At 42.5% G+C, this 11,752-nt stretch overlaps 2 protein-coding genes across 2 annotated transcripts; both read left to right on the top strand.

Annotated features, from left to right (window-relative positions):
* Positions 1–98: 98 nt before the first annotated feature.
* Positions 99–4,348, top strand: rab1bb (RAB1B, member RAS oncogene family b). The gene is made up of 6 exons (XM_062537229.1): positions 99–472; positions 912–984; positions 1,475–1,570; positions 1,981–2,076; positions 2,258–2,389; positions 2,747–4,348. Exons 1-6 carry the CDS (start codon positions 459–461, stop codon positions 2,939–2,941), a joined length of 606 nt encoding a protein of 201 aa, XP_062393213.1. The 5' UTR covers positions 99–458; the 3' UTR covers positions 2,942–4,348.
* A 201-nt stretch (positions 4,349–4,549) lies between these two features.
* On the top strand, positions 4,550–11,545 carry frmd8 (FERM domain containing 8). Its single transcript, XM_062537228.1, has 11 exons — positions 4,550–4,675; positions 5,331–5,448; positions 5,961–6,128; positions 6,558–6,659; positions 6,755–6,813; positions 7,038–7,204; positions 7,625–7,825; positions 8,076–8,199; positions 8,437–8,586; positions 8,880–9,108; positions 9,696–11,545. Exons 2-11 carry the CDS (start codon positions 5,361–5,363, stop codon positions 9,806–9,808), a joined length of 1,401 nt encoding a protein of 466 aa, XP_062393212.1. The 5' UTR covers positions 4,550–4,675; positions 5,331–5,360; the 3' UTR covers positions 9,809–11,545.
* The last annotated feature ends 207 nt before the right edge of the window (positions 11,546–11,752 follow it).

Here is an 11,752-nt window from a genome sequence, read left to right as displayed (position 1 = left end):
GTCAAGTCTACCACAAGTCTACCACAATGCAGTGGCCAGAGACCAACCAAAGCTAAACTTCCTTGTCGTCTGCGACGTCATTCTTCGTCACTACCGTGGTTGCGCATCAGCTGGTTATCAACCATCAGCAAAGAGCCCTTTAACATAAGTTTCTAGTCTGAGGGGACCTCCTTGAAAGAACATTATTGGACTTTACGTATAAACAAGGATCTAATTTATAACTTTAGCACACGTCCCTGATTTCACCTGCGTGCATCTCCAAAGTAGCATCAGGAAAGGAATATTTTCTGGCTAGAAGTTGGCTGTTGGCTTATTGAGTTTTGTAGCTAGCTACCCAGCTAGCATTAGCTAGATGTGGTTTGTTTGTCCTATTCCAAGCACTAAAAGGTCCTGTGATTATAGATACTGCACAGAAAGGGTCTATTAAGCGTACACAGCATTGCAAAACCGATTGCACCATGAATCCTGAATAGTGAGTATCCACTTGTAGCTATAAGATTACTAATGTAGCGATATCTTATCAGGTAGCTGCTAAGGTTATCACAAATTAGTCTGCGTATTCGGAGTCGCTAGCTAGCTAACTCTGTCATCAATGTTTAGCTAACCTACCTAGCCGCTATATAGCTAAAATAACAGCTGACGTTAAATGTGTAACACTTCGCTATAATGGCTTTGCTTTATTTTACAAAGATAGTCCCGTCAACCTAACCTGTGGCTAACTAGTCCGTTGTTTACTGATGTGTTATTGCCGTGTTCAAGGGAATGCTAGCTAGCTATCGATGCCATGTCAGATGATGGCTAGGTTGTCATAACAAAGGAGTTTACGTTAAGTGTCACACCCGAAGACTGAATTTAAATAAGCATATTTTACATACTGATCATTTAACCGTCTTTCTTTTCTTCTTTTTCAGTGATTATTTGTTCAAGCTTCTCCTCATTGGTGATTCTGGTGTGGGGAAGTCTTGCCTCCTTTTACGATTTGCTGTAAGTAAAGATTACACTACGTTAACGTTAATCCTCACCAATTTACTGGAGTGATAGTGAACTTTTCGCATACGATGTCATGTAATGTACAATTAGGCATGCTCAAATGGCAGTGCAGCCTACTAATATTGAGGGAAAACTACACTATATATCTTACATTGATGTGGACCAGTCCCAAAAAGATACAGGTCATGAAGGCTAAAGGTTTAGAAATCAGTAGCAGTTTGAAATTATTGATGTGCCTTTACATCTTATTTAAAGTATTCCAGAAAACACCAAGGAATATTTAGTGCACAGACTGTAGAATATTAATATAATAATGTAGTAATAGTAATGTTGATAATACTGTGTGTCTAGCGGAGAGGATGCTTCACTCTCTCACACACACACACACACACACACACACACACACACACACACACACACACACACACACACAGAGTGATCTATCTCTTCTGTGTTTGATTGTGGGCCTGTGTGTATGTTCCAGGATGATACTTACACAGAGAGTTATATAAGCACAATTGGCGTCGACTTCAAGATCCGAACCATTGAGCTAGATGGAAAGACCATCAAACTGCAGATAGTAAGTTCTTCAGCCTTCACTCTAACTCCTCACTATTTATTCAATATACAAGTATATTTATGTCTTATACTGCAAGATAACATTATGCATTATGAAATGTGGTTGACATTTAGGATCATATTAGTTGTATATTCACATCCTAATCATAGTCTGTTATTTTGCGGTTAACCATTGAGTGAAAGTGCTACAAGAACCATAAACATTGCTGTTCAAATTAGATGGGAAAGGATTCTTTCAGAATGAATGTTTGTAAATTCCTGTTAGTCTTAACACCCATTCTGACTGCCTGTCATATACAACTGCACTGAAAATATAAAATCAAAATAAAGATATTTCTTTGTTGCTCTTGTGTAGTGGTCTGGCTATTTTGCTTGTTATGTATATCTGGAATGCTGTCTTTAAATCTTCAGTGGGATACAGCTGGTCAGGAGCGGTTCCGCACTATCACATCCAGTTACTACAGAGGAGCACACGGTATCATCGTTGTATATGATGTCACTGATCAGGTTTGTCATAGCCTTAAAAACAAACTCCTCACTATCAGAGCAAAGCAAAAATGATTTAAACTCAACTCTTTGCCAGGTATAGCTTTGACATTAGGGACACTGACAATAATCCACAGGTGAAATAAAATGCTGAAGGATGCTGAGGACTGAAAATGTAATCTTTCCCTGTCTTAATACTCAGGAGTCTTACAGCAACATAAAGCAGTGGCTTCAAGAGATTGACCGCTATGCCAATGAGAATGTCAACAAGCTGCTTGTGGGCAACAAGTGTGATCTCACCACTAAGAAGGTGGTCGACTACACCACAGCCAAGGTGAGTATGAGGACGAAGGCTCAGAAACGTAGCATTCTAACTTCACATGGTCACAGAAACACAGATTAGAATCTCTTCTAAAAGCCGTAGCAGGAAGAATACAGTCTGTCTCAGCACAGTTTAACAGGAAGACAATTCAGTTTTGAATCTGTTTGATCTGAAGATCATAAATGACTCTCAAAACATCACCAGAAGTGTCCTAACAGCAACATTTCTAACGGCAAGAGGGAAAGACCAAAATGACGTAGCAGTTTTCATTAGAGCTTAAGCTGCACATTTGATTTATGTGTAATGTGTTTGCTGTCTGCATCTCTCTTGTCTGTGCTTTCTCTCTGCCTTTTCCTGCTCCTGCTGCAGGAGTTTGCAGACTCCCTGGCAGTCCCCTTCTTGGAGACTAGCGCCAAGAATGCCACCAATGTCGAGCAGGCCTTCATGACCATGGCGGCCGAGATTAAGAAACGGATGGGCCCCGGAGCCACAGCCGGAGGAGATAAGCCCAACTTAAAGATCGACAGCACCCCCGTGCGACAGTCAGGTGGAGGGTGCTGCTAGGATTGACCTGCTTTCATCGTCTAGTCGTGTAACAGGGCAGGGGCTGAACTTGGACTCTTGCACAGAAGCAAGAAGGGCACAAATGTGGTGGCAATGGAATGGAAAGAGGTGGAGGGCAGCAGAGAGTGAGACCTTTGGTCTTACATTTAAATAGAAACTCAAAGTAACACACAGTACACGTTGTCATGAAAACCAATCAGTTGAAAAATTCAAGCCAATATACATTTTGTCTTACCAACAAGATAATCCCTATTTACAGAATTTGCACTTGAATTTGTGATGACACTTAAACATAAATGGACACCGGCTTGACAGGGGGAAAGTGAAGGTTATAGTGATGTTATAATGACACGGTGTCTTATACATGTAACCTACTGTATGGCCTTTTATTTTACAGATAGGTGCTCTTCATACCTTTTCTCTCAATGCTCTTAGTACATTCTGTGGATTTTCTTTTAAAAACTATACTGTTATTTAATGATGATGGTGGTAAGGATGATAGTGAGTGATGGATTTGATATACAGTGTCCACCATTTTTTAAATATGAAACATCTATAATTCATGGTCAAGTTCTCAACATATCTCCATAGATCATGATCTTAGTTGTGGCATGAGGTTCAGGTCAAGTTTAAGAGTCCTCCAACAAGTCAGTCTAGGACTGGAACAATGTGGAAAGGTCATAGCAGCAATATAGGGTACCATCATCTCAGCTGTTATTGGTTTGATGAAACTGTTTTTATTATTTTCTTGCTGTTTTATTGTGGTCTTTTATAAAATATGTTCTGCTTGGGTCTCCATCAACTATTTTAATTGTAACTGTATCAATGATTGTGCAATTCAACGCTGTTTAAGCCAATTGTCTTACTTTGAGAATAATTCTTATAGACCAGAATCTACAGAGATGCGGTTAAATCCACTTTCATATATTTATGTTATTGTATCATCCAGTGTCTTTGGAAACACTCCTTGGTTACAACCCCGTGTTGACATCTGTTTAGCGGTTGGCATGTTTCTGTGTTGCAAGGTTCCTTGACTGAAATGGAAGGCTTCCTTGCAAACCTGATGAAAAGATTACTTTATACACACTGCGGATGTCACCGCATTTCCAAGAAAATACACTACTTTTTATTCCCACCTCACATGAGAATGTTTCATTGTATAAAGGAAGGGCTTAGTATTAAGAACCCAGATTCACCAGGTCCTGGCTCATTTGAGGAACTCCATTGCAGACATGATATAATCCACTGGAAATTTCAGTGTAAATGTGTGCTGATAACATGACAGCAAGTTAACTACTGTGAGCTATTGACACCTACATGCTGAAGCTGTTTTTGTAATAATGTGTGGACACATGCTGTCACATAATGTTTTTGACTTATGAAATAAATAATTTTGCATGCGATAAATGTAGTGTAAGACCCTTTTTTGTGTTGTTTTGCTTGAATTAAGCAGGTGCACATTTTATGCTGTTGAGTATCTGAATTAGACAAGTTGAAGTGGAGAAGAAGGCATCCAGCAGATGGCACTGCTCGTTGATGTCGGGTCGTGATTTTCCATGAGCGCGATAATTACGTCTTCCGGGGCGGGGTGTGCCGTTTGTGCGTGCATTGACCACAACTGTTTTCCAGTAGGAGGCAAACACAGCTGCTGTTGTTTTCTAGTGTAGCCTGAATTCTTTCTGTTAGGCAGTGGGGATTTCGACATAACTGCCGTCCATTTTTTATTTGGTTAAGGTAATAACTTCTGTACGCTTCCGTTTATTAAGTCAACTTAGAAATGTTAATGATAATATATTTTGAAATCGCAACTTATGGCACGTCAAGGCTAGAAGGCTAACGGTAACTTTGGTGTGTAACATAGCAAGCTGTCCTTAGCTGTCTGAAACTAACAACAAACGAGTATGACTAAATATGTATCGTATGTCTAAGTATCACTATAATATAGGTAATAAAGTGAATTGTTATTGACTTTGTGGCAACACGATGTTAATTATCAAACGTGTATTCAGTTGTCAAAGTGTAGAACCTGGACTGTCTGACTCTTGAGTTAGCTTGGATAGCAAGGTGGTGGTCCTCAATGTTAGCTAGTCATCTCTAGATGTCTACGGTTATCTAATGCCAGTTAGACTGACGTTGGCACTCTATCTTTGCTATTATTAACGCAGCGGTATGTAAGAAAGGCTCTGTAGACATCCTAATGGTGATGACGGTAGCATTAGTCAACTGCAATTAATCTACAGAAGAACATGATGCATTGATGGCTAATATATAACGTAGCCATCGTCCTGGTGTAGGACCAGAAACGTTACGCTAGCTAACATGATCTCCCCCTGCTTTGCTTTGGCTTTAAGCTTAATACTAGTTGTTAATGAGCTTACCATTTTTCTAGATTTACATATTGCAGCTGTAGCGTTGCCAAATGGAGGGAGATGATTCTGAGTTTCCTCCAGAGTCATCGGAGCATTCTCATTCTCAGAGAGGGAGTGTGGCTTCCTCCGTCACCCGAGGTCAGTGCATCAGTGTTGTCTTCCTTCTTAAAGTGTTTTAGAATGCGTAAGGACATTTTACATTTATTTTGATTACCCTTAAAAGCACGCATGTCTCATAGTTTACATCGAGTGCCATTTCATGAAATAGAGCTTCCCTTGATTTGCCTCTATTGATATGTTTGGCAGACAACTTATTGATTGTCCTTAAGTTTAGACAAATTAACATTTCTATAAGAATCTCCAATACACTGACTGGCCATGTCTGCAGATGAAGGTGTCTGCTTGATAACCCCAATGAAATGCTCTCAAAGTCTTCTCTGTTGGTGATGTTTTGTTGTTGCTGCTTTTGTTTTTGATGGTAGAAGTTTTTTTTATTTTTTTGATTTGATGGCTTGGTGGTTGATTGGCTGCTGTGGGAGATGCCCTACCTATAGCACTAGTCAGTTAACATCTCTCCTATGTATATTCTGACATGCCATTGTCCATGTTTTTACTTCTATCTCTGCCCTCCTTTCTCTGTTTCCCTCTAGCCCAAGATGTGCTTGTCTATTTGGTGACTGATAGTGCTGTGCACTTATGCGTGGAGGGTGTTGGCTGTGTGAACGTGCAGGAAATGGGGCGTAGTGTCCGAGAAGCCCTCAACATCCCAGATTCTGCCCAAGACGCCTTTGCCTTCTGGCTCTGCTCGCCTCTGCTGGGTAAAGCTTGACCTATTAAAGTTATGTGCCTGAACTGATGGCGTTACATTGCGGTCTGGTGCTCCAGGCCGACCATACTTATCTCTTCCTGAACAGCTGTATGCCTGCTGCTGACAATGTTTCTTTGCTGGGTTCTATCATAAAAGCTTACCTAGCTTGGCCTTTTGGTTGTTCAGAGGATTAAGTGATATCTGGAGGATTAGAGACATAAAAAAGACTTCTGTGTTTGTGAGTCTTGTTTTTGATATGACCGCAAGGGACCACAAGAAGCTTTCAGGGTATATAAAGCATTCATTATTGTTCAGTACACTGCAAATTGTGTGACCTTTCTAAAGCCTTGCGGTAGTGTATTTCTGTATTCTCATACATGTGTAATAAGCAGACACATGACAAACTAGCCCTCATCAAATCACTTTGTTTTGCATTCAGAGTTACAGCTGAAACCAAAGCATCAGCCTTATAAACTGTGCCGGCAGTGGCAGGACCTGCTTTATCGCTTCACGGAGGCTTCAGATGACGACATTGCTCAAGGTGTGTGGGTGGTGTTTGTGAGAGAGTGTGGTCACTCTATGTTTAATGTACCATGCTGTGTTGAAGTTACATGAGAAATTGTTTTTCACTAACAGATGAGCCTTGTCTGCAATACAGGAGAAATGTTTTCTACCCCAAGTCAAAAGAACTTCAGGTAAAACCTGTAAAAAATGTGGGTTTTTTTTGTGAACTCTTGTTTGCAACTGACCAATATATGAGTGTTTTGAGGACATGCACAATGTTTCCCAAAACATTCTAGAGACAGCACTTACATAATCTCTATAGTGCTTATAAACATTCCTCTTCAGTACATTCCTGTTGATGTCTTGCTGCTTTGCTGTTGCGAACCGTCATGAAGTGGTCTTTGTCTGAAACTAGATCAAGGACGAGGGGGTGTTGAGGCTCCTCTATGATGAGGCTCGCATGAACATCCTGGAGGGACGGTACCCATGTGACCCTGAGCACTGGTTATCATTAGGAGCATTGACCTGTGCCATAGAGCTCGGCACTGGCCTCGAAGAGCAGAAGGTCATCACAGCCATCAGGTACCCATCTGCAGAAGCCAGCCATTTTGAAACTCAAACAAAAATGCTTCTCCCTGGAGGACATCCAGTTTTAGTCAGGCATTAGAATGCTGCCTTAGCTTGTTTGATAGACAGGCAGATTATTCTCCTTACATAACTGCTCTTATGATTTTGTGGTTTCATTAGGATTTTTTTTTGGTGCCCTTGGGAAATTTTCTCTTGATTTTGCAGAATAGATTTGAATAGCCCCAGTGTTGTTGCCAACCCTTGTAGTTTTAAATGAGCTCAACTGTTTATAGCGTTTTTGTTTACGCAATCCACAGCCCTCACTGCCCCTTAACACATTTGTTGATTTTCATTCAATTCTTTCCAAGTCAGTTCTGTGTCAGTACACAATCACACATTCCCAACATGCCTTTCCCTCTGTCTCTCCTGCCCCAGGGAGAAGAAGCTGTCGTCTTTCCTGCCCGGCCATCTGCTGATGGGTGGGGGTTTTCTGTCGACCCTGCGGGGAAAGGGGAGTCGTCAGGCCGAGCTGGAGCAGAGTCTCCTGAAGGAGTACCACTCCCTGGGCCCCAACCAGGACCCTACTCACCACCTGAGACAGTACCTCAGTACCTGCCACACACTGCCTTACTACGGGTACGGCCCCTCCCTCCCGCTGGAGGAGATAGGCTTCAGCCATGTGATTGATGTCAATGTGTGTGTTTGTGCTTTGCTTGCTACGTTAAATGATGGACAAGTTACTCCTCCCCTTTAACCTGAAAAGTGTTGGAAGTGTGTTTTATCTTAGTGTGTAATTATGGTGTATTTTGGAACTTGTGCAAACATAACCCAGAATTAAAGTTGGGAGGTGTTTGAAGTGTTTCGTGTTTTTGTGTTTGTTTTGTAGTTGCGCGTTCTTCTCAGCGGAGATCGATAAGCCGGCCCAGGGAATCCTGCACAGAGGAGGACGCAAAGCTGTCACCGTGGGCATCAGCCTGGAGGGTGTTTATGTCATGGATGTCAAAGAGAAGGTACGCACCACCTCACCCACACTCTTGGCCATTCTCTATCCCGCTGTGTTGTGGTTCTAAAGAGGATGTGAGCTCTTTCGGTTCCGTTCCTCCTCCTGCTCGTTCCTGTTCACATCCCATCACAGCACGCTGCAACTCTCTGGGCTCCTGCTCCTATGTATATTCATAAGGCATGATTAAAGCCTTAAGCAGATGATTCATTCCGCCCTCTGCTCTCTCTCCATGTCTCCCTACCAGCATGTGCTGCTGGGCCTGCGCTTTAATGAGCTGTCCTGGGACCACAGCTACCCCGAGGGGGAGGGAGACTCGCACATCCTCTGGCTGGAGTTTGATGGGGAGGAGGCAGGGACTCCTGTCAACAAACTACTGAAGATCTACTCTAAACAGGTAAACCAGCAGTTCCTCCTTCACACCATGGTTAGTCGTCAACCCTGGATAAACTCAGTGGTTGTCGTTCATTAAAGCATACATGCTGATGATTTGCTCTCAGGCTTTATGCATATTGTTATGAGTCTGAATCACTCTTAGTCAGCCGGGCTGTTTATAGTGCTTAATTGATGTAGTACATGTCCCTGGTGTCTCTATATTAGGCTCTAATTGAAGGCCGGATATAACGCTTCCTGTCCTGGAGAGCCCTCCCGCTCCTAAACCCGTTGTGCTCTCTCCACCCTGTGCGCTAGGCGGAGCTGATGAGCGGCCTGATCGAGTTCTGCGTGGAGCTGCGCTCGGCCGGCGAGGCGGCGGCGACGGGCACGGACGGCGAGGTGGCCCCCCTCCAGACGCCCCCGGCGGGCCAGACGGGCACCGCGGAGCGGCCGCGGGGGAACCGGCGAGGGAAGCTGCGGCGGCAGAGCAGCGTGGTGTGCAGCCGCGTGCACTCGCTCAACACCATCAGCTACGTGGACGACGGTGAGAGTGCTGTGCAGGGATGAGGGGGGTGGAGGTGGAGGTGGAGGCGGAGGTGGAGGGGACAATAACGCAGACATAACACATCAGACCACCATTAGAGTTACCACTTCCGTTGCCCCACAGGGGTAGTTTCCAGCACATGACTACAGTTTTTGATAAGAACTAGAAGACAATAACATTTTGACCTTAAAGCCAATTAGCTGTGGGAAACAAACAGCAATGTGTTTCGTCACAAGATGTTTTTTTTAGCTTTATTGTGCAAGCTCCACTTTCAAGAGGCATCTGGGTCTGTTTTGGAATTGTGGTTAGCTGTTGGGGGTATGACCAGTATGTTGTTTAGTGAGAAACCTCTTTACGACAATAGCCAAACGGCTTCCTTCTCCTAATGAAATGAAGCCTTAAAGGTTTACCATTGTCTCAGTGGTCACTTATCCAGGTTGGTCTGCAGTCCGAATACTTGGAATAAGGTCTGCACGATTCACGGAAAATGGCTAGATAGATATTGTGACAGATATTGCTATTTTGATTTGAGATATGATTGCATGTTAATCTGGTTCCTGATTCTCACCTCCCCATTTCAACCTCAGGTAAAGAGATTAAGCGCCTCAAACCAAAAAGGGCTGCGTCCTTCTTCACGCGGCAGGCCCCACCTCAGGACTATGCGGCGGTGCAGGTGGCGGAGAGTTTGGAGCAGGGTTGAACCCCCAGGTGCCCACGCTACTGCCACCACCGACCAAAACAACTGCTGCACGTCGACACCCAGGGGAGAGGACTAAGTTGGAGGGACTAATTTAAACTGGACCAAGTTTGTTTTTTGTTTTGTGTTTTTTTTTTCTTAATGGAGAAAAAAGTGGAATACGGTAGGTTCAAATATTAACTCCTCGTGGTAGGTCAAAAACCACTTCCCTGAAAGGGAACCTTGTATAAAGTAACCATGCCTTATCTAGGTCAGTGAAGCAGGAACAGCCGTATGTCAAGGAGAAAAACAGTAAGCATTATAATTTGAACCTAATTGGAAAGACATCATGGTTAAGATGTCAGATTAAATGTTCATGGTCACTTTCATGGCCACAACAAATGCTTAGCTCATAAGGTACCGTATTCAGTAGTTTGTGGTCTGAAGCAATTTGTTAGAACTTTTTCTGTAAACATTTCATTCTTCCTTAAATATGTTAAGATAGTCTTCAAAAGAAACAACAATGACCTTGATGGCTGTTCACTGTGAATGTAGTTTCCCATTTAGCCGAATTATGCAACATTTACAAACAGGGAAGTCCAACTGTGTGATCTGTGTACGTGACCTCTTTGAACCCCCCTCTGCACCAAAGTTAACTGTGCCTCATGTTCGCGGCTGCTTCCTAACCCTCACACTCGAATCAGGTGACTCTGGACATAAAAATCAGGACAAGGACCTTTCTTACATCCTTACAGAAAACAAAAAAAGACTGGAGTAGTCCACATTGAATCTAGCCTGAACTAAATCAAGGCTCAAATACTTCAGCCTGTCTCTGGCTGTGATATATTTTGGTATGTATCATGGCCTTTGAAAACAAAAACCTGTCAAATGTACTGTATTCCTTCCTGCTTAGGTGAACTCACAGTGCACAGAACACAGTCAATGCTGTTGCAAACTGGTGGATACAATCTTTATACACTGTTTATCTTTCCTTTACATTCTAGAAATATATGGATTGTCAGAATGCCACACTATCATTTGCCTTTATCTATGCATGACATCCGGCTGAAGCAAAAGGAACTGTAGACAGTTAATGAGTTAGCATGTATATACACATATAGCATCTTCACCCCATCGCCATCACCCCTTCATCCTCACTCTTCAGACCAGGCTTGGGAAGAATGCATAAAGGAGTGGGGCACATTGCACTCTGTGGTACCTCTGAACACTGTATCATATCATATCTGCAAAACAACAATCATGTTGGGCCTTGGCCATTCCTGCATGTGCCAACATTTGAATGAGATTTGTGGAACCACATTGCTTTACAAATACGCTTTTTGGATAAACGTCAAGTTTAAAGTGCCTTTTGTGTTTTTAACTAACTGCAGCTGATACCATGAATTTCAGATTAACCGTAAAACTGTTTTGTGTTTGTGCATTGTAATACATTATCCCTTTACGGTTTCCATTCATTCATATTCTAGTTTTATATTACAAACACTTTTGACTTAATAGAATTCAATAAACAATGTAATGTGCACTACCGAAGTTCAGTGACTGTAGGTTTGTATAAAAAAAAAAGAAATTGATATGCAGCATTCATTTTTTATTCCTGCTTTGTACTAACAGTCTCACACTTCAATTATTAACCAACAATAATGTATACTATAGATTTTTTTATTCTAAATGTTTTATTTAAAAAAATGTTGTCCATGTGGTTCTGATGTATTGAACATAAATAAAAAATCATTTACGGCAGATATTTTGATATTCCCATTATGTGTACCCCTAAAACTGTCTTCGGGCTGTTTGCTCCACCCTCACGTGTCCTTTTGAACCAATGATAGCTGGTCCTCATATGCCGAGAAACAAGCAACCCGGTGAAGCACCCGATTTGGTTCCCCCCCCAGTTCGTGTTTCCCCTATAGGTCTTTCTGCAGAAGCTCTAGTCGGCTACCGTAGCTG

The sequence above is a fragment of the Sardina pilchardus genome, chromosome 5, assembly GCF_963854185.1.
Source record: "Sardina pilchardus chromosome 5, fSarPil1.1, whole genome shotgun sequence".
NCBI classification, from domain to species: domain Eukaryota; kingdom Metazoa; phylum Chordata; class Actinopteri; order Clupeiformes; family Clupeidae; genus Sardina; species Sardina pilchardus.
The sequence above is the reverse complement of the archived record's forward strand: the minus strand, read 5'-3'. Positions and strand labels throughout refer to the sequence as shown.

Excerpts from the sequence above, each read along its gene's own strand:
- rab1bb (XM_062537229.1), top strand. Across the intron at positions 1,571-1,980 it reads AGACCATCAAACTGCAGATA|TGGGATACAGCTGGTCAGGA; the intron begins GTAAGTTCTTCA and ends TTAAATCTTCAG. Across the intron at positions 2,077-2,257 it reads TATATGATGTCACTGATCAG|GAGTCTTACAGCAACATAAA; the intron begins GTTTGTCATAGC and ends CTTAATACTCAG.
- frmd8 (XM_062537228.1), top strand. The coding sequence starts at position 5,361 with ATGGAGGGAGATGATTCTGAGTTTCCTCCAGAGTCATCGGAGCATTCT. Across the intron at positions 5,449-5,960 it reads GGCTTCCTCCGTCACCCGAG|CCCAAGATGTGCTTGTCTAT; the intron begins GTCAGTGCATCA and ends GTTTCCCTCTAG. Across the intron at positions 6,129-6,557 it reads GCTCTGCTCGCCTCTGCTGG|AGTTACAGCTGAAACCAAAG; the intron begins GTAAAGCTTGAC and ends TTTTGCATTCAG.